This window comes from Pyxicephalus adspersus, chromosome 5, assembly GCF_032062135.1.
Source record: "Pyxicephalus adspersus chromosome 5, UCB_Pads_2.0, whole genome shotgun sequence".
NCBI lineage: Eukaryota > Metazoa > Chordata > Amphibia > Anura > Pyxicephalidae > Pyxicephalus > Pyxicephalus adspersus.
This window is the reverse complement of record NC_092862.1, coordinates 26,956,795-26,979,329: the sequence shown is the minus strand read 5'-3', so window position 1 is coordinate 26,979,329 and position 22,535 is coordinate 26,956,795. Positions and strand designations below refer to the sequence as shown.

The 22,535-nt window shown below is 38.0% G+C and overlaps 1 protein-coding gene across 1 annotated transcript; it reads left to right on the top strand.

Annotated features, from left to right (window-relative positions):
• The first annotated feature begins 1,694 nt into the window (after positions 1-1,694).
• Positions 1,695-19,964, top strand: ATP6V0D2 (ATPase H+ transporting V0 subunit d2). Its single transcript, XM_072410970.1, has 8 exons — positions 1,695-1,884; positions 8,287-8,458; positions 10,139-10,317; positions 12,053-12,132; positions 13,422-13,499; positions 15,575-15,751; positions 16,139-16,216; positions 18,908-19,964. Exons 1-8 carry the CDS (start codon positions 1,758-1,760, stop codon positions 19,067-19,069), a joined length of 1,053 nt encoding a protein of 350 aa, XP_072267071.1. The 5' UTR covers positions 1,695-1,757; the 3' UTR covers positions 19,070-19,964.
• The last annotated feature ends 2,571 nt before the right edge of the window (positions 19,965-22,535 follow it).

The window sequence follows — 22,535 nt, the reverse complement described above, 5'->3', positions numbered from 1 at the left end:
GTACTTATTGAAAATTACAAAGCACTTCTTGATGTGCCTAAGCACTCCTGTATGTAACTGTGCCTAGGCACTCCTATGCTAGCAGTCTCATAGCTTTAAACCTTCAGGGAGATGGATATATGGCTGCCTCTAACTGATAGTCCACTACTGTGCTGATTACTGTTTTCTTCATAACTTTGCCAAGTTGGCAATAGGTCCTAGTACTTTGCCTTTTCCTGGGAGTACAGCTTTTATTATTATTATTACACAGTATTTATATAGTGCCATCATATTACGCAGCACTGTACAAAGTCCATAGTCATGTCACTAACTGTCCCTCAAAGGAGCTCACAATCTAATGCCATTATTGTAGTCTAAAGTCAATTTAAGGGGAAGCCAATTAAACTAACTGCATGTTTTTGGGATGTGGGAGGAAACCAGAGTACCTGGAGGAAACCCACGCAGACACGGGGAGAACCTGCAAACTCCATGCAGATAGTGTCCTGGCTGGGATTTGAACCTAGGACCTAGCACTGCAAAGGCTGGACCGCTAACCCCTGACCCACCGTGCCGCCCTTTAGGGTTCAGTTTCTCTAAAAGTTAGCCTTCCAGCTATTATCGTCGTTATTATCATCCTAAATCCAAATATGTGCATTTAAGGTGTACACAGTCTCAAACAGTTGAACACATTGGGCCTGATTTATTAAAGCTCTCCAAGGCTGGAGAGACTAAACTTTCATCAGTGAAGCTGGGTGATCCAGAAAATCTGGAATGGAACTTGTACAGGATTGTAAACATTTGCTAACAAATAGCAAATTACTTTTAGGAAGTCCGTTCCAGATTTGCTGGTGAAATACACTGATGAAAGTGTATTCTCTCCAGTCCTGGAGAGCTTTAATAAATCAGACCTATTGCCTGTTTTTCTATATGAATATTAAATTCTCAACAAATAATGTGTACAACATTTTTAGATAGTGGTTTAGATATAATGCATAACTGAGCTTCAACAATCTAGTCTGCAACCTTTTTAATATTTTGTGCAATAAAGACATTAATATTTTATAGTTGATTGGTAACTGGAATCATAACAATATCAAGTATTAGTTCTTAGGCAGCATACACACCTAAAAAGAATGTGACAGATGAAAGAATGAGTGATGTACACACAGTGCTCATTCTACTGTTTAAAGAGGGGATGGGAAGGACAGGCCAGCAGCACCCCACTGTGCTCTCCTCTTTTGACTTGTACTGTGGTCATTGCTGATCCGTCATTCATGGATCTTTCCTGACAGCACTCATCTCGGACAGGAATCTGACATGTGTCATTGATTCATCAGAACAGATAATCATTTGAGGTATGAACATAGCCTTAGAGCCCACCAACACCAAGGCATGCAGTTGCATTACAGTGCATCTATCCCTAGGGTATAGTTTTTTCTCATGCTGTCGCAGGAGGATTATTATTTTATAATATCTTTATTCAAAGTTTTTTCTCCCATTCTGTAAACAGTACAACACACAGCTTGTATATCTGATATTACTACTGATGTATATACCACACCTTCTCACCTCTGCTGTAGTCACAGCAGGTTTTTTGCAGTTCTGAGACTCATGTTTCCATAATAAACAAAAGAGTTCTGTTTAAAAAGCAATGAAAGAGGAACAGAGTCTCCAGAAAGCCCCAGCCTGTGACCTGCTGGAAATAATTGCCTGTTAGAGGACGGAGTGTATGAGATATAGCATTTACAGAATAGAGAGAACCAGGGACCCAAGCAGCCATGCCTGCCTCCGAGTTCTATTTCAACGTGGACAGTGGCTACCTGGAAGGATTGGTACGAGGATTTAAAGGTGGAATCCTGAAAGCTGCCGACTACATCAACTTGGCACAGTGTGAAACCCTGGAGGGTAAAAGTTTTATTTACATTTTATTTATTTTTTTATTGCTCTAAAACCTGGAACAGGATGATCAATATTTTGTTACACTGATACTTTTGTTGATGTGCTTTTTGGGAAAGCTAATTCTCTCTTTATTATAATTCTCTCCTAATTTATAATCTAATAATTGTGCCCTAGATATTTTTCTTGGATTGGCCCTTTGGGCGTCACCCTGCAATGTTTTTGGCATTCCACCTGACGGGAAGCCCTACTAACCAAATATGAGAGGTGGGAGGTAAATAGGTGGGCCAATGTTCTAATCAATTATATATAGAGTTGGTATTTGATAGAATAACCTTTGGTATTAGGCTTCTATATGTATTTTCAGTTATCATTTAAAAAAAAACATACTTTACACTATGCCCTAATGTATGCTATAGGGTCTTGATAACATGCATTATAGAGATATATTTCATTCTTTTCACCTTATGATTTTGGTGTACACAGTCCCAAACACTTGAGCACATTGGGCCTGATTTATTAAAGCTGTCCAAGGCTGGAGCGAATAAACTTTCATCAGTGAAGCTGGGTGATCCAGCAAATCTGGAATGGATCTTGTGATATTATTCTTATGCACTGCAATGCATTTTGATGTTTCATAGATCATATCACATCACAACAACGATAACCAAAAAATATTTGTTTTTTAGTCTAAATAAACAAGTAGTACTTGTAGTAGGCAAAGTATGGATCACAGATGGCTTGGAGGGGGTCTCCCCCTCTGGGCTTCAATCAGAAATGTATGGGCCCCATACTATGTAAACTTCCGGACCCCCTTCTATTATGTATAAAAGTTCACTGCAAACGTCAAGCTCTTTCAATCAGGACCTGGTACCAAAGAACCCCTTGTGCCACTCCTGAGGGCAGTCCTGTTCCTTTTACATTAAAGTCTCAGACAGTCATGGTGGTCTGGCAACAGACAAATTGTGGCCAATTAGTTTAAGGCTATGTGTTTCCCTTACAGTGACCCAGTTACTGTACCTGATATGCTCAAACTATAGTTTCACTGAAAGTGGGAAGAGTGGCTTATAAGGTTAGTCTACGATATGTGTACACTTCCTATTAGCTGGCCGGTAATCGGGTCCCTCATAAAAGGAGGGGTCCAGCCTGTGTGAGTGCATAAGGGGTGCTGGATCAGCCTTGTTAAGGGACCTGTACATACAGGTTGGTGATCTGGTTGGTGTGGGGAGGGGGTAAGCAGGAGCCCGTTTTTCCCCAGTAATAACCTTTAAGCAATGTGTTTGGGGTTACACCTAAAGTTACTAACAGAGCTTCCATTCATAAGGCCTTCATCTTCTTATCTTTTGTTTCAGGCATCATATTTGGCCAGCAGCTCTTTCCTGAACTAAAATGCCAGCTCACAGACGACACAATCATCTGTGTCATGGTGTATGTGCAAACTTGGCTACATTCACAAATGTCTACACCATATTAGGCCCAAATACAGATTCCCACATTGTGAATAGTCATGGTTGCAATGTTTCAATCGGAGTGTATTCCAACTTGGATAAGAGCTTTTCCAACCTTGGATCCGTACTTTGAATTTCTTGATCCCAATCTGTCAATGACATAGCAGGCTGCCAGACAGTGACAGCTGTGTACTGCCGAAGGATGACAGCTTTTACTGTCTGGTTGCTGGTTTGGCTGAGCTGTACTATACATGTCATTGATAAGTGTATTATGCCTCATTAAAATAATACCAATCCCAACTTCCAATTTTTGACCTGACCTGACCATATTCAGTCCAAGTCTGATGACATAACCTTCATCTAGGCAAAGTCACTGGATTTAAGGATGTTTAAAGGTTCTTTTGTGAAACCATAAGACTGGCAGCTCTTGGGTGCTTCACGGGTAAGTAGTTTTACTGCGCTTACAGATGTGACCATGGTGTAGCTCTTCAAGTAGCAACTTGTCTCATTTGGGAACCCCACCACACTCTGCCATAGTAGTAGACAGTTGCATGCAAAAATGGTTCCTCATTGTGATTAAGCCCATGGCAGAATGTTGCCACACTATTCCTGGTGTAAAACGAATCTAAAGATAAACTTTTAAAAATAAAAATACAACTATAGAGACATGTCTTGAGTTTATCAATGTAGATTTACCTGTAAACCTACTAAAAGGTCCAATTTAAATTAGATGAAGGGAAATGAATAGAACCTAGGCCCAATTTAAATTAATAATAATTATTTTAAATTAAAAATGTTGATTTATTTAAATCTGAATTCAGATTGAAATAAAAAAAAAGATACATTTATCTCTATTGTCATGTTATTTCTTACTTGGAAGTATTTGACTACTTTTTAAACATCCAATCGTGATGAATAGTCTGCCATTTTATTTTTTACAATTTTTTTTTTAAATGCATATAGGTTCACTTTAGTAAAAATCAGTGATCACTTTATCTCAATTTTCAACACCTTGTAAAAATGAGGCCCTTAGTTGACTCTTAACATAGGACTTAAATATTAGCTCATTACATATGCAATGCTCATGGCCTATGAGTGTAGTGACTGTGTTGCAGATTTGTGGGGTTCTCAAGGACAGTATTGAGTACTGAAACTCTAAACAATTAAAAAAGCATGGACAATGAGTAGATGACTCGATTAGTATCTGAGACCAGGTTGCCCTAGGAAACAATTGATGGAACCCCTTTAATAACTTTTAGTGTTGTATTTGGTGATATGTTACACAGCCATAGAGCATGGATGGTCTTCTGTATTTTCCAATGAATGTTCCTGCCTAATGACACAGAACGTTGTGCATCAGCTCTGTTGCTACTCCCAGGCATCTCTGCCACTGTGACCTTTCCTGTGTTTTGGCAACAGTCGGTGTGTCCTGTGTGAGGACAAACATCACTCTGAACTCAGGCAGTTTATGCTGGTACTGTTCAGCATAGCTTGGCTGTATCTGAAGAATACCTGACTCGCCTTCTCATCTGAATGACCTTCCCTTGATAATATTATTGTCTGTTCCATGTGGATTACTTATACAAACTTTGATCAGACAAAATCATTATTGTGGGAGAAGTTTCAGGTGGAAGATGATAATAATGATGTTATAAGACAAATTAAGGATTTTTTACAAAAATAGCAATTGTGCTATAGCCTGTAGCGACCAATTCGATTTCAGATTTATCAACAATGTGTAGTTTAGTACTTTGACATTTATTTATTTATCTATATGTAAAGTCTTTCTAATGTGGTCATGGACAGCAACAACATGTTTGGAAGATTGGTACATTCATGTTTGCAGATGGTAAATAAAAGGTTTATAATATCTGTTAGATAGGCACATGGAAGGGTAACTGTGTTGCTTAAACTATATCTGTATTTCATGGAGTCTGCAGCTTATCATGGATGCATGGAGGGTTGCAATTCCCAGGCCAAGATATAGGTATGTGGTTAAGGTTGCTAACCCATGTTGTGTCCACTGTAGAAGTTATTCCTGTCACTGGGAAGAGTTCTAATCTATTACTATTCCCGGAATTTGAACATATGTACAAGCTTCCCAGTTTAGAAAAGGTGAAGTATTATGGTAATAAGTACCAACCTATGACCAATGCCAAATTCCATAAATAGTGTAGACAGGAGCACATTGCGGCAGCTTGTACTTGAGCATAATATGAAAGTGGTGCAATTAAGCCATACCCACTATCGGCGTGAGCTATGAGGATACCAATCTGAGAAAAATAATAATTATGTGTGCCTTGGGGCCTGCCCACACTGAATACAATGTGGTTAAGTGTGGTAAAATCCACTACGGCAACATATGAAAAATCATAAAACACATTACAATGTGTTGCGATGCCATTTATTTTTATTAGCATCCCTGTGCACTCATTGCCATACAATGCAATGTGAGCAATTGATGCAATGTGGTGTAATATTTAAAAAAAATATTTGGTTTATAATGCATTGCACATTTTTAGCAGGACATATAAATTGCCTAAATGCTTATTGCATATCATTGAATTATGTTTATTGATTTACAAATTCTCTAGAAAATTTGACCACTCCAGGAGCATCAATTTTCTATTTTATATATCCCTCCCAGTAGTGTCAATCCCCTCCTTGCACATTATAGCCCTCTCCACTAGGAATGTCTAATTATTCTCTCTGCTGGCCCATCTCTGTCCCTCATCTCCATAGATAATGTTTTATGTAGTTGCTGGGGTATACTACAGGTCTGAGTCTATTTGAGAAATATGCAAGATGGTAGCTCACAACAGAAGTTTCAGAGCTTTCAGATGTTTATACAAGTGATATTTATACATTTAAACAGGTAAGCAACATGCAAAAAATATGCTATTGTTATTGTTATTATTATTATTATTATTATTATTAATAATAATAAAAAACAGTATTTATAAAGCGCCAACATATTACGTAGCATTGTACATTAAATAGGGGTTGCAAATGACAGACAGATACAATGACAGAGGAGGAGGAGGGGACCCTGCCCAGAAGAGCTTACAATCTAAGTATTGCATATATACACTTATAGGAAGATGGTTGCTAAAACGTACAGTTTTGTGACTGTAATGATTTTAATAATTATATACATACTGTGACAGAGTGTCCCTAGAAAGGGTAGAAAAGTGTCAGGAAAGTGTAATAAAGGCTCCAGGGAATAGAGAGTTAATAGGTTTGGACAGGTTTCCTGGGAAAGAAACCAGGTTCTATAGGGCCCTGGAGCCGGCCAAGGGAGTGAAAGGGTGGGTTCCTTGGCCCAACCCAATCCTGACTGGGTTAATATGCACCTGCACTCAGGTGTAAGGTGAGGAAGAAGTATTCAGCAAGAGGGATCCAGGCTGAAAGTGAGCAGTCAGAGGCTGGAGAGAGCCAGAGGGATCCAGGCTGAGAGAGAGCCAGAGTGGATTCCAGGCTGGGAGAGAGCCAGAGTGGATTCCAGGCTGGGAGAGAGCCACAGTGGATTCCAGGCTGAGAGAGCAAGATGGATCCAGGCTGGGAGAGTGATCAGCAAGAGGCTGATGGAAGAGGATCAGCACTGTGTTGCAAGTGGGAGGGTGCTTAGGAGGCAGCTCAGTGAGTTCCCAGAGCTGTGGGGGGGAACAGAACTGGGCCTTGCACCAGCAACAATTACATGTGAGTGAAACATGCCTGTTTTGTTATCTAAAGACTCCCTTGGATTGCTTTTGCTTTAAACTTCTTTACTGCTAGTCAGAGAGGGTCTATCTCAGTAATGGTATGTAGCTGCTCAGCCAAGCCATTTCTTTTGTTTGTTAAAGTGCTAATAAATAGACGGACAGGAACCTGTTTTCAACTGCAACTTTGAAGTCTGCTGTCTTATTCACTGCTGTCTTCTGACCCGTTGCTACGAGCGATCACACAATTCATATTGCTAGAGGTGTTATTTTCCTCATAATCATCCTAAATTCACATAATTATGCTCAAATTATTCTAATTGACATACACAGTCAGTGTTCTCTTGGGTTCCTGAAAAATCTGTATATTTCTAGTAATGGCCAGTCTTCAGTAAGGTTTAAATAGCACACTCTGGTAATCATTAACTGGTCAACCATAGACCAGTAAAAAAAGATTTCAGCTGGAGATTCAACCTTCCAGAGACAATGAATGAGTCAATACATCACAATCTCTGTCATGTGGTCACTAAGTTTAGAAGTCATAAAAGACGTCTTTCATAACACATTCATTACCTGGAAAATAAAGCGTCCTTCTTTCTGCTTATTTCTTGGAAAAACTAAAATATTGCAATGCCCATTGTCTCAGCTTAAAGGAAACTTGCACTGAACAATTACATACTGTAGGCTGTCATTGCTGAACTTTGAGATCTTGCAAGTTTCAGTTCTTTCAAGCTCACCATATATGTTCCATTCTGCCTTTATAATATCCATTGATGACTGCGTAGCACAAGAGAATGCAATGTGAATTATTTAGAGTGGAAATGTATTTTAGAGTCTTTTTGTCAAAGTATGACATGAAGAAGAGGACATTGCATTTTATTATAAAAATCTAGGATCTTTGAGATTGAATAACATCACATTAAAAGCAGCTAGACAGGTCAGTGGTTGCTTGGTTTAAAGCTCTTACTGATTGTTATTAATATTGTGCAAAATCTATGGCTAAGCACCTGTTAAGAGTAAAACACATCAGTGGACAGGAGTTAGATCTGGAGAAATTTGGACATATAATCATCTGAATGTGTGGATTTACCCAGCAGTGTTTTTAATAAAGCAACCTACATTTTTGATTTTACTAAGGAGAGTGGCCATCATTTATTTTTTCTGTTTACAAGAATACTTTTTTTATATCTATATATTTTTAAATGTTTGTATCCCTGATTAATTACTTACTTTAATCTAACAATTTATACATCTTTTATTTTTAGACTTGAAATTACATTTGCAGTCCACAGACTATGGAAACTTTTTGGCCAATGAGACCGGTCAACTCACAGTATCCACCATTGATGGAAAGCTAAAAGAGAAGCTTATGGCAGAGTTCCACTACTTTAGGAATCATGCTTTTGAGCCACTGGCCACCTTCCTGGATTTCATTACGTAAGAAATTTGGATCAAAATGATAAATAATATTGCAGAAAGAAAGGGCTAGACAAGGCACAGAAGAGTTATTCCTCTTAGGCTTATGCTAAACAAACAGATACAAAACAAAAATACATACTCTCAGTTTACTAAACTATAACGTGAGGTAAGACAAGGTTAAGTGAACTCGAGTTACTTGAAAGTGAGCTGCAGCCAAGTTAAATCAAGTGAACATGAACCTCATTTACTAGGGGACAGTGTGCAGACAGACTGCCAGAACACTAAACCTGCCAAAACAAGTCACTCAAAGGGCTCTATTTATAAAACAGGGAATCATGCATTCCCTTAAACATTCCCTTGTGGGAATCTTCTAGGTCCAGGTGTTTCAGTGGTAATAATTGATTTTCACCAGGGAATGTTGGAGGGAATATCAAATTCCTTGTTTTATAAATAGAGCTCCAAGTGTCACAAATAACCAGAATCCAATGTGTTTCATGATATACAGACTGAATAAGCCCTCTGGTCTTTAATAAATATTTTATTATATACTCTTCCTTGCCACTAATAGTGCTAATGAAGGGGGGCTTTCAAGATATCTCCTACAGAAAGACCTCATCTGTTGGCCCTCAGATTAGCTTAGAAAATATCATTAGGGGATAACAAATAGTCATTTTTGCACTCAACATAATAGGTTCAATATGCAAAGCTTGAACATAAGAAATCTTTATTTTCAACTGAATGACTGTAAATGCTAACAAATTGTATCCAAATTTATCCTATCTTGGTGTTTGAGCCTTGTGAAAAGGGATAAGCGAGCACAGTTTTTTAAATTCAGTCTTGCAGCGAATTGGGCCGTTATCGCTTATCAAACATGTAGGTGAGAATGGCCTTAGTAAATTCGACCAGCGAGACCAAATTTTTGGGACCTGCAAGACCAATCAGGGGAGCGGAGCTATCAGCTCCGCTCCCCTGATTGCTCTTGCAGCCCTCTACTAGTTGTATGTGTTCTTGGATAGAGTTTCTCTATCCAAGAACACAGAAACTCTATCCAGGATCTTATACTACAGCAGCTGTTGCAGCTGTTGTCTGAGAGGAGGAGTATTACGGCTGAATTTATGAATGGAGCTGTGGGAATCCTCCTCTCAATAAGAGATCCCCAGGCACTACAGGTTAGAATGAGGGCTTGCTATCTTTCTGACCTGTAGTTCCCGGGGATCCCTCACTGACGGGAAGATTCCCACGGCTGTCTTTATGAATTAAGCTGTGATAATCCTCCTATAGTGATTTCCGATGGTTTCCCGAAGTTTCGACGAAATTTTGTGGAACCGTCGGAACTTCGGGGAAATTATCGCAAGAATGCCAGACGCTTATACCTACTTGTGAACTAAGCCTAATGCGTCCAAAAGGTCCTTAAGTCAGGTTGGTAACAAAATTATACCCAAAATGATATGAATTATAACACTGTTCACTTAAAAAGCACACATTTAAAGAATTTTGTAATCCAGAATAGATTTCAGAATCAACAGCCCAACTGAAATCAGAAATAAAGATGCGCTTAGGCAGGCATTGTACAAATGACTACAATTTATGTAGATTTTCCTTTTCCATTAAAGCAGTTGCTCGAAGTAACCAGTTATTTCTATTGCAAGGTAAATATTGTTTCATTCACTCTCAATCTTTTTCTTTTTCTTACTACAGGTACAGCTACATGATTGATAACATCATCTTGCTGATAACAGGAACCTTACACCAAAGGCCAATATCTGAGCTGGTTCCCAAGTGTCATCCGCTGGGCAGCTTTGAGCAGATGGAAGCAGTGAACATTGCACAGACTCCTGTAGAACTTTACAATGCCATTATAGTGGACACACCTCTTGGTAAGAAGTGTAAAACCTTTAAATGGTGTTTAAATATTTTTTTGTTTTTTTTATAGTTATGTGTAGTATAATAGATTACATTCAATAAATAGTATTTCTCCATTTTTATTTCTGTATTATTATGTATTATTTTTCAACATTTTTACAGTTAGAATAATATGAAATATTGACTAAACACGTTTTTAACCCTTTTGCAGCAAACATAAGACCTATACAACAGTGTTTCAATTAGCTGGTTTTATACTATGCCAAAGTATTTAGAGATCTTTAGCAGGATCTCAAACTAAGCGACTCTAGCTATCAGGTTTAGATGAATGATTTAAACAAGGGGCAGCCACTCCTCCTCTACTAATGATTGTGTCTATACTACTTCCTATACAAGATCAGAGATCCTATTAAGTCTTATTAGAGAGCCCGGCATGTTCTGTATACACCTAAGCAGGAAAGCACCCTGTATTCTATGCCAACGGTCCCCAAAATTGTGGTTTAGAGAAGGACCCCACTTGGGGGGACGCACCGGTCAGAGCCGCGGACCAGGAGGGTGGGCAGGTTGTGTCACTGGACAGGCTCAGACCTGCGATGAGAAAGTGGGCAGGTTCTGGCATCATGATGTCACTATGATGAAAGTTTTTTCACTCTTGAGTGACATACGACTCGCCACGCGTGCACAGTCTGGAGTTTGTAAATTTAGTGGTCCGTGACATCTAAAAGGTTGGGCAGCACTGCTTTATACTAATTTGTAAAATAAAGATTTATGTAATATTTCAAATATGATATAAATATGCTTTTAAATATGAGTTCAATCAATAAATATAGAGACATCTTTTCTAATACTTTAATCTCACTGCTTTTTGGAAAACTAACTGGTAGCCAGGGATCATGTGACCTCAGCTATCTGAGAGGCAGCTGTTAGCCCCAATAATAATAAAATGTGATAAACGGTACTCCCAGGTGCTAAACACACTTGAGGTGCAGGTGCTGTCCAATGTCAAGGCTTGAAGCTGGATTTACACTCACCACTCTAATATGGCACATCAACGCAAATACCCAATGTACTATGAAGGGCATTTGATTTAGCACACCACAAGCAACAGGTATTGGAACATATGTGCACAGTGATGTGGAAAAAAATAATAAACATGCCATTAAAAAGTCATATATAGTGGTTGGCAGCCCATTCAAAAAGTAACTTAACAAAATATAATATTAAAAAATAATCAGTAAATGAACAAAAAAGGCAGAGAATTTTGGAATATAACTAGTACCAGTCAACCAACAAACATACAAACAAGCAATGGAACCCAAGAATAATATTAACAAATATCAAACTGTATTGTACATTTCAAAAGAGTTAATCATGCAGACCATCGGTCATAAAATTGTCTATGTAACATAATATTACCAGCAAACATTTTTACATATAGTTTCTGCATATTAATCCAATCTACAATATCAAAAAAGTTTGGAACATCCGGTCTACGCCAGTAAAAGGCAATTTCCTGTCTGGTTGCCACCAAGGTACATTTTATTACTGTCCTCAGCCATGTGCATTTAACAACCCTCAGGAATCATAGAGCTAAAAGGGTCCCAACCTTGTCAGTGTGAGTTAGACTAATGCCATGTTTGATGCTCATATGCAGTAGACATTGGTGATATGAACAACCAGATGACAGGTAATGTCATAATAAATATTATTAGATTTTTTATGTGATAACATGTTATGTTTTTATTGTAGCTGAATTTTTTCAAGACTGCTTGTCGGAAAATGACATGGATGAGATGAATATTGAAATTATGCGTAATAAACTATACAAGGTATGTCCTTCAAAATTCAATGATGTGGCTTGCAAATGGACTTGTATTGACAAATTATATTACTGACTTGTATCACATCATCAAAACGCCATACTCATTCTGTGATGCTTTGATATGATTGACTTCTAAATGAATCCCCTGGATGAACAAACTGTGCCATAGGCTTAGTGGTTATTGGGAAGAATTCTAGATCAGCCTGTCTTGACCTTTATACCTTAGGGGGACTCTTGGGATAACTTTCAGGTCTTTAGGGAACCCCTACTATAATAACTATATCCACAGTTCACAGTACTATAGCATGGTGGCCAGTGAGAAGAATGTCTCTTAAATTGCTGGCCAGTGGGAAGAATGTCACCCTTACAAATAGCCAAAAGATTTAATTGGTGTCAGTGGTAACTGACCTGGGAGGCACAAACTGCTCATTGTTCAAGGAACCCCTAGCAACCCCTGGAGGAACCATTGCTACTAAATGATGCATTACCTTCTACATTTAGTTCTATGGTGATGTTTTTAACTTTGTCTGGTGCCTTTGTCAAGAGACAATGTTTATATCCTGCCGTATAGCTATACCCCAGCTGCCTGCAGCTGGTTAAAAGGATCTAAAACATTGATTCTCAACCAGGGTTCCTCCAGAGGTGGCTAAGAGTTTCTTGAGCCGCAAGTAGTTTGTGCCTCTCTGGTCAGTTTACATGACACCAATGATCTTTTTGGCTATCTGTAAGGGTGACATTCTTCCCACTGGCCATCAATGTAAGAGACATTCTTCTCACTGGCCACCATGCTATAGTACTGTGAACTGTGGATATAGTTATTATAGTAGGGGTTCCCTAAAGACCTGAAAGTTATCCCAAGAGTCCCCCTAAGGTATAAAGGTCAAGACAGGCTGATCTAGAATAACCCTTCTCAACCAGTGATCCCTACTGAACTTTCCAAGGGTTCCTTCGGCACAGGACAGGGCCTCACCACCTACACAGATAACCAATACAAGGGGTAAATTGTACACTAACTATGGGCCTGAGTTATTAAAGCTCTCCAAGGCTGGATGGGATACACTTTTATCAGTAAAGCTGGGTGATCCAGCAATCCTGGAATGGATCTGGTCAAAGTAATCCATTCCAGTTTTGTTGGATCACCCAGCTTCACTGATGAAAGTGTATCCTCTCCAGCCTTGGAGAACGTTAATAAATCAGGTTCTATGAATCTAATATGTCACTGCTACAATGATCAATAATGTTCAGGGACAACACCATTTTTACTGTAACAATATAATATTCCTTTTTCTTTTCCAGTCTTATCTAGAAGCATTTTACAAGTTCTGCAAACGTCTTGGAGGCACTACCGAAGAAATTATGAGTCCAATCCTTGAGGTATAAACCTGTGTATATACAGAGCAGTGAAAAATAGCCCAACTTTATAATATACATAAACATTAATGAAGATATCTCTGAATCATGTTGTGGCATGTATATTTGTACCATATGGCATTTGTGCGTCTGTGCCTGTGGCAACATTATAGGACGTGGTATTATGGAGCACCACCGGTAAAACTTAATTTTCCTTGTCTGTTCCATATACTTGAAGGTAAATCCAGTAGGTAAGTTGCAGATGATATCCAGGTCAATACTCAAATAGCACACAACCAACTTTCTTAAGCTGCGTACACACCTGCAATTTTTCTCGTTGGAAAGGATCTTTCACGATCCTTTCCAACGAGAAAAGACTGCAGGATGCATGAACACACGGCAGATTTTCGCCCGATAATTGGCCGATACCGATTATCGGGCGAGAAAAATTTGCCGTGTGTACGCAGCTTTAGTCATCTGCAAAAAGGTAACCTGTGGGAGTTCTAATTATGTAGCATAATTATGTAAGTTCTAGGCAGATTTCAATTGTTTATTCATCAACACGTTGTTTTTCAAGGGAGAACACAAGTAATGCCTATATAAATGGATTTATTATTCATGCGTGGCAAGGGCAGCATGGATGCCAGCTCTGTGCTGAATCTCCTAGGTGGGTCAGTGTCATGAAACTAGATTAAATCGGAGGTCATCTAGATGGTAACCCAGTACACAGAGCACTAAGGGAACTTTTTTTTTTTTAAATCAAACTCTGTGATTTTAAATTATAAGAAGTAACATAAGACTGGGGATGGGGAAATGTTACAGCAGGCCAGAGAAGATGATTTTATGCATTGCAGCATCGGTATGCCTTGGATGTTAATAAGGAAATCACATACAATGATGATTCCTGGTGGCTGGTTGGCTGATAAAGTACAAGCATACAGAGGAATATATTTCACACACTTATGGTTCATCAGTGGTCAATATATATTGGATATTATACATAAGAACATTGGTTCTAGCCCCCCCCCCCCCTCCTATTGTGCACTACCTGTCTCTCATTTGCAACCCCTATTTAATGTACAGCACTGCGCAATATGTTTGTGCTATATACATACTGTTTATTATTTATTATAATAATAGGGTCAGCACTGGAATTTAAATGACTAAATAACCATTACAATAGGGTCTTGTCTGATTATTGAAAATGGAAAACCAAACGAAGAGCTACCTGCCCACTGTGTATAATCTGTAAAGGAAAAGATTTGAATTGTTGTACTTGTCAAAGCAAACTTGGTATGACTCAAAGAAAGAACATTGGATCTTCTAATGCTATGGGAACTTTTCCTATTGTGGTCTCTTTGCAGTCAGATACAAATGCAAAAATTCCCATGGTGGCTGGTCCTGCTTTGAAAATTTGCTGTTTCCTACTGCAACACCAGCCAATGATATTATCAGCTGTTTATTTATAGCCAATATCTTGAATGTGAATCAGAATTTAGTAGGGAGTGTGACATCAACATTTGATTTTGTTATAGTTGAATAGATATGGCATTTCTAGCCTTCATGTCTCATTAATGGGGTGCATCAACTCACGCTTTGCTAAAATATCAGCTTTCAGCAGAGGTGGTCTTATATTAGAGATTTCACTGATGCATGTTTATTACATTTCATACTTTTTTACCCCAAAGACATGTAATTTTAGCTTCTCAACACTAGATGTCTTCACAAAACTACTTTAAAGAATGTAATTCAATGGCCTTCCTATATATTGTTGACCTGCCATTGTGGTAATTCAATGAAACAGATATCCTTAGTACAATGCTTCCATAAAATTGCATTTTTGCATTTATTTAATTAAAAATCATTTTAATACAAATAAAAGATTGATATGTTGTGTGCTTCCATAGTGCCACATAAGCAAATAGAACTATGAAAGGTCATTTTTATTATTTCTGAGAAGCTGGCCTATTGAGGACACAGATGTATATATTACAGCAGGGGTATCTTTGGTGCTTGCAATGTAACAATTTTTTGTTCTGACATTTGTATTTTGACTATGCCTAATATTAAACATATATTTTACCTATTCTCTTTTCTAGTTTGAAGCAGATAGGCGAGCATTTATAATCACTATAAACTCTTTTGGCACTGAGCTTAACAAGGAAGACAGAGAGACCCTGTACCCAACATGTGGAAAGCTGTACCCAGAAGGGTTGCGACTGCTCGCCAACGCTGATGACTACGAGCAAGTGAAAAGCATAGCTGAATATTATGCTGTAAGACCATACACTTTTATTAATGCATGTTCCTTACTGTGTACTGTTATAGCAATCAGTATAGTTTCTAAATTACCAGTGAACCTATTTTCTTATTGCTTGGCTCACATTGTCGACTTGGTCAAAGCTTAGCATGGTTGTGAACAAGGTTTAGCTTTTAGACCAGGGTCTGGTTAGCCAAATTATACCTAAAGAATTATTTTGATTGGTATGATTCTTTTGGTATCAACGAGACATAAGAGAAACATTGAAGTGGTATAGCAGATCTCAGTAATGTGTCTGAAACATAGGCAGTGAGCAGTTTTCTTCCAATAGCAGTTAGCACAAAATTCTTCAACTGGCAGCATATGATCTAATGCATGATCAAACTTTGGTTTTCTTTTGCAGGAGTACAGAGCTTTGTTTGAAGGAGTTGGAACATCATCTGGAGAGAAGACATTGGAAGACAAGTTTTTTGAGCATGAAGTAAGTGAAATCTGATTGGATGCTTTGAGTTACTCGACATCACTTCTTATTGCATAGTCTTATAGCCTGTATTTGAATGGGTTTCCTCCAGGTACCCTTTCCACATTCCATAAACATTCAGTTAGGTTGGTTGGCTTCCCCCAAATTGACCTTAGTAATGACATATGAGTATGGTAGGGACTAGTGTTGGTCGAATAGCTCACTAATCGATTCGACAGCTATTCGGCCGAATATAGCAAAAAAATTTGGGTGGTCGAATTCGAATCCCATTAAAGTCAATGGGAGAAAAATTTGCGTTTGTTTCAGCACTGTGTAGAGCTTCTACAGCCTCCAAACAGATGTAAAAAGATACATTATAAAAGGATACATAAAAAGATACATTATAAAAGGATACATGAAAAGATACATTATAAAAAGATACATAACACTATTGCATACCTCTGGACTTCACATGAAGATTAAAGAGCACATGTCAAATCCATTTTAGGCTAAAGCTAGGTACACACTTCCAATAATTATTGTTAGAAAATGAACGATTACGACCGATCAACGATTATGCACGATTATACTTGAACAATCATATTGTACACAATTCTGTACATGCTGTAACAATATGATCGTTCATATATAATCCACCAACACTGTCCACACGCTAGATACAATCGTTTGAACGATGCAGGGAGGGACATGTAAAGGAGAAAGTGTACCACAGAAACATGCACGATCACTGAACGACCGTACACATGATAGATAGTGAAAGATCGTCGGCCAATCAGATCCACCGTGGCGGTCATTCATTTTCTAACGACAATCCTCGTTCGTCGGTGTCCTTGGTCCCTTTTTTTGGCCAATCGGTTGTTCATCAGTTGTTTCTAACGATAATTATTGGACGTGTGTATGCAGCTTTAGTCTACACGGACTGCATTCCCATGGGCTAATCTACACCAGGACGTTTCCTTCAGGCACGTTTTTGACCGTTATCTTAAACGTTGCTTGCAACATTTAAAAAACTAAAACGCTGGATAAACGCAGGAAAATGCTTCCATTGAACTCAATGGAGGCTTTTTCAAGCGTTTTTAACCTTTTATGAAAGCTTTCATTGAAAACAATGGGGGCTTTTATAAACATTTTTAGCAGGATTTTGGAATCTGGAAGCCCCCTTTAATAAGGAGACTCCCAGATCTCCACCGCCCCACCCTGGGGAATGAGTACAGGGGTACATAAATCCCCTTACTCATTCCCTGAAAGGGTTAAAATATAAGTAAAAAATAGGACAAGGCTTTAATTTAAAATTATTTTATTAATGTGTGTGTTTGTGTAATTTAACTTTTTTTTTTCTTAAATTATTTATTTCGTATCTGTTTTTTATTTTAAACTTGTTTTTTTTTTTATTTCTTACAGGTTATCCTACAATGACATTATGAATCATGGAACTGTGCGGTCACAGTTAATTGAAAGCAGGTACCTTCAATTAGCTGTAACCGCAGGCAATAGGAGGGCAATGAATGGAAATACTATGTCCATTCATACCTCTACTGCTCTGTGATTGGCTGAGAAATAGACCAATCACAGAGCAGTAGAGGTATGAATGAACATAGTATTTCCATTCAACCTCTATTGCCCTCGTATTGGCTCCAGGATCAGGGGAGCAGAGCTGTCAGCATAAAGCTCCGCTGATTGCTCTTTTTTTTTTTTTTTCCTCCCGAATTTTTGCTGTCGAATGCAGCAAAATTCGGTTCGGGTATACCCGAATTCGAACAGCCATATTCGGGTCGAATATAGGGACAACCCGAATTCGAACATCAACACTAGTAGGGACATTAGATTGTGAGTGCCTTTGAGGGACAGTCAGTGACATGACTGTTGTAAAGCATACAATATGCGTAATATAAATAAAATTAAATAGCATGGTGGCTCAGGGGTTAGCGCTCTGGCCTTTGCAGTGCTAGGTCCCAGGTTCGTATCCCAGCCAGGACACTATCTGCATGGAGTTTGCAGGTTCTCACCGTGTCTGTGTGGGTTTTCCTCCGGGTAATCCAGTTTCCTCCCAAATTCTAAAAACATGCAGTGAGGTTAATTACCTTTTCCCTAAATTGACCTTAGACTACATTAATGACATATGACTATAGTAGGGACATTAGATTAAGAGCTCCTTTGAGGGACAGTTAGTGACACGACTATGGACCTTGTACAGCGCTGCATATTATGATGGTGCTATAAAAAATACTGTGTAATAATAATATTTATAAACCTGCACAATTGCTTCTATAGAGTATATTGCACACAGACACCATGGGTTGTATTTATGAAGTAGTAAATAAGACTTTCACTAAAACTTTACCTGGGGAAGAATAAATTACTGCCAATGAAATACATAGACCTGTAAGATTATTGTTAATAAACGGTATTATTATTAGAAAGGGCCAACATATTACACAACACTGTACAATAAATAGGGGTTCCAAATGACTGATGGACACAAACAATGACACAGGAGGAGGAGAGGACCGTGCCTGAAAGAGCTTACAATCTAAGAGAAGGATTCTCAATCAGAGAATATTTCAGTGAATATTAGATTCACTGCTTTATAAATTGACCTCCATGTTTTTTATTTAATTTACTATTAGGAGGGTTTTTAAGGTACTTCTTTATACACATAATTTACAACCCATATTTCTTTTTTTTAAAAAGGTGAAAATGAATGTGCTGGCGTTCAACAATCAGTTCCACTTCGGTGTCTTCTACGCTTATGTAAAACTGAAAGAACAGGAATGTCGGAACGTTGTCTGGATTGCTGAATGCATTTCTCAGAGACACAGGACCAAAATAAACAATTACATCCCTATTCTGTAGAAACATTACAAGTCAGATTGCCTCCTATTATTTATTAAACACAGCCACATTCTGCTGTGCTGTATAGTGCAGCTATATGGTGATTTAACTCATTGAAAGATTTGTACGTGAATTCCAAAATATTTTTCTGATTGTCTTCATCTGTGCAGAAAAAAAGTGATTATTAAATATTATGGGTTAACCTATAATGCATAAGGGAATTAGAAAATTGGCTACAATCTCTCCATTTAAAAAAATCTAATACCCTTACCACCAGCACTACTAACACACACATAAATGTATCTGCTTAAATCTGCATTGTAATTGTATAATTATATCTGCTATTGTTTCAAGCTCAGTCCCTGACTTTTTATGTTTCAGTTATAGGAATCAGACATTTTCGAGTTGCATTTTTCATAATATAAAACAGATGATCATATCAATACTTTGTGCCTCTCCTCCCCATGGTAAAGCGGACAGATTATACAGTAGCTAGTGGATGAATGGCAGGGTGCTGTGGATAGCTTCCTGCAAATATCACAATATCCTGCATGAGTCTTCCTCTCTAAACCCTGATGCAAGCAGTAATCCAACTCCTGGAAGGCAGTCAGGTAGGAGTCATGATGCAGTTTGCAAATGCAGGTAATATCCTCATTATGCTGAGCCTAATGAAAGGAATTAAAATTCAATTACGGTATTAAAAAAGGGTGAAGCAGGAACCTGGAGAATAACACAGCCTCTTATCTGACTTGGTGCAGCTTCTAAGGCTAAATAAGAAAGCCTCAAATGTTTATTGAGGAAGTTATACTTTGCAATATAAACCTTACTGTCATAAAATGTAAATGTACAAATTATGATATTCCTGCTAAAGTGTTAAAGAAAAATCTAAAATAATAAACCATGCTTGTTCACCATACTTTGTATCCACCAATGTAATTCTCTTTGTTTGCTCCTAGATGGCGTTATTTGAGAGCAATTCTATTACACATATACTAAGCACTATGTTACCCAATTGGGAAATAATCAATATTCTATTGGACTTCTGATTAATTTTTTACTCATTTTAACTTCATTACAGTTTTTTTTTTGTAATTTTTAAAAATCAACCCCCTGGCGCAGCCTTTCTCAACTATGGTGCTGCCAAAGTTTGTTTGCAGGTCCTTGAGCATTGAGCAATTTGTAAATATTACAAAAAAATGTAACAATTAAACTATTCTTTAAACAATAGCAGAATGTGACTTGGCCCATTCATTGTTCTTTACAGTGTCAGTACTGTGAAAGTTGTATAAAGGAATAATGGAAGCCTGGATAGCTTCTGTGTACAACTATCTACTGGCAAGGTGCGATGGGGTGCCATTACATTGGTGCCGCATTAAAATATATCAACCCAGCCATGTACTGGATTGATGGGAGAACAACTAGGTAGACAATCAATATTTTCCTGATATTGATCATTAAACTGGACTTTGAGCAGTAAATTCAACATTTAGCCAGTGGCACACCCTATTTTAATATCATTATTAATATTATTATTAAAAAACAGTAATTATATCATATCACACAGAGCTGCAACATTGTATTTATATAGCGTAATCATATTACCCAGCACTGTACAAAGTCCATAGTCATTTCACCAGCTGTCCCTCAAAGGGGCTCACAATCTAATGTCTCTACCATGAAACCAGCTAACCAAATTGCAGGTTTTTGGAATGTGGGAAGAAACCAGCGTACCCAGAGGAAACCCAGCAAATATAATGAAAACATACAAACTCCATGCAAATAGAGTCCTGGCCAAGAATCAAACCTGAGACCCAGAGCTGCAAAGGCCAGAGTGCTAACCACTAAGGCAACTGCTTTATCAAGTGACAACCAGGGGCACTCCCCACCATTTGCAATGAAAACTGGCAGATATGTGTTGTTGTAGTATACAGCAGGGAACATTCCTGTTGGCATGTGGTTGTGAGGAGCACTTCTGGTGTCAATGGAATGAAACAAAGAATGGGCACCAGTCAATCGGTCCAGGAAGCAAAGAATTTTAATGGATTCTAATTAGATTCAATTTTTTTTATCTAATCTAATATCTATTCTATTAAGAATATTGTGTAGTGTATGGCCACCTGGATGCTGGAAAAACAAATCAACAAAAAATAAATTATTTGATCTTTGTTGTAATTCAAGTTTTGCTAAATTCATCAAACAGAATTGTGATTATGTTAAAGCTAAATCTGTCAGCTGTATAAAGTCACTTTGCACACTTTCCTTTCCCCTAATTTGATCTAGGGGACAAGGAATAGGCAGTAGTTCTTATTTCATCTATCACTCCCATGGGCTTCCTTTCCAACAAATGACACAAAGGACTTTTGAAAGGCAATAATCAATCATTTCAAATACAAAATTTTAATCATTACAATATAATAAAAAACTATTTGTTTAAATGAGCTTGAAATTGTAATAGGATTGAATACACACTCACCTCCTTACATATCAACAATACAGATATCTTAGAGGCCTAAAATATATGTACAGAATTTGGAACACAATATGAGTCCAAAGTTACAATACACACAGGTTTGGGTCCTCCAGAAAGTTAAAAGGTAAATGAGATTTTTCTACGTGTGTTGCACATTCAAGTCCGCTTCATCAGGAAAGAGTGGAGGTAAGTACTACAGAATATAGACAACCCACAAATCCAACAAGTCGCACAGGTTACTCCCCTGGGTGCCTGGAGAATGAGGAATATGTTATTGCTGCTTGTTCTATTTCCCGTACACAAAACAATGTACAGTATTTACTCTAGTAGTGTAAATGGGGAGCACTGAGTTTTTTATATAGCTGAGCGGAGTTCAGCTTTTATTACTTTTTGAGCACTGAGCATTGACAATCAGTTGACCAGCGTTTGTGTGGCGCCTAGGCATTTGGTCACATGATCACATTTTGGTTTTCGATGTGGCAGAGATTTTGTGACCTAAGTGCCTTGGAATATAAAAGCAGAATTGGAGGTAATTTGGAACCGCACTTCTCCACAGCAGTTATGTACATTATCCTTCTATTGGTATAATTGAGCACACAGTCTGCTAAAATGTGCTTTTAAAGTAGAAGCTGTTATATACTAGATTGCCCTTACTGTACTTTCAAACACCACATATTGTTATCGAACAATTCCATAGAATTTTATTTTAGTCTAGCAGCCTTATAGTTTAATGGCACATTTTTACAGAAGAGGACCTTCAGCAGAATTCTGAAAATAAAAATATCTGCCAGTGTCTGCCAGCTGAGGATATTTCCCATTTAGACTGCATTGTTACGTTTTGATAAGTACCTGCCACAGATCATTTATGTATGGACAGACTCATCTTAACTTCATTCTTCTGCCAAAGGACATTTCAAAGTCAAATCCTATACAGATAACTCTATTTCACAATCCTAATACACATTTATACCAGGTTTATATATGGTCTTCTAGGTGTCATTGTAGTTTGCAAATTAT

Bases quoted from the DNA above. Each gene is read 5' to 3' on its own strand.
- ATP6V0D2 (XM_072410970.1), top strand. From the start codon at position 1,758: ATGCCTGCCTCCGAGTTCTATTTCAACGTGGACAGTGGCTACCTGGAA. The intron at 10,318-12,052 runs GTAAGAAGTGTA...TTTTTATTGTAG, and splicing joins TATAGTGGACACACCTCTTG to CTGAATTTTTTCAAGACTGC. The intron at 12,133-13,421 runs GTATGTCCTTCA...TTTCTTTTCCAG, and splicing joins TGCGTAATAAACTATACAAG to TCTTATCTAGAAGCATTTTA.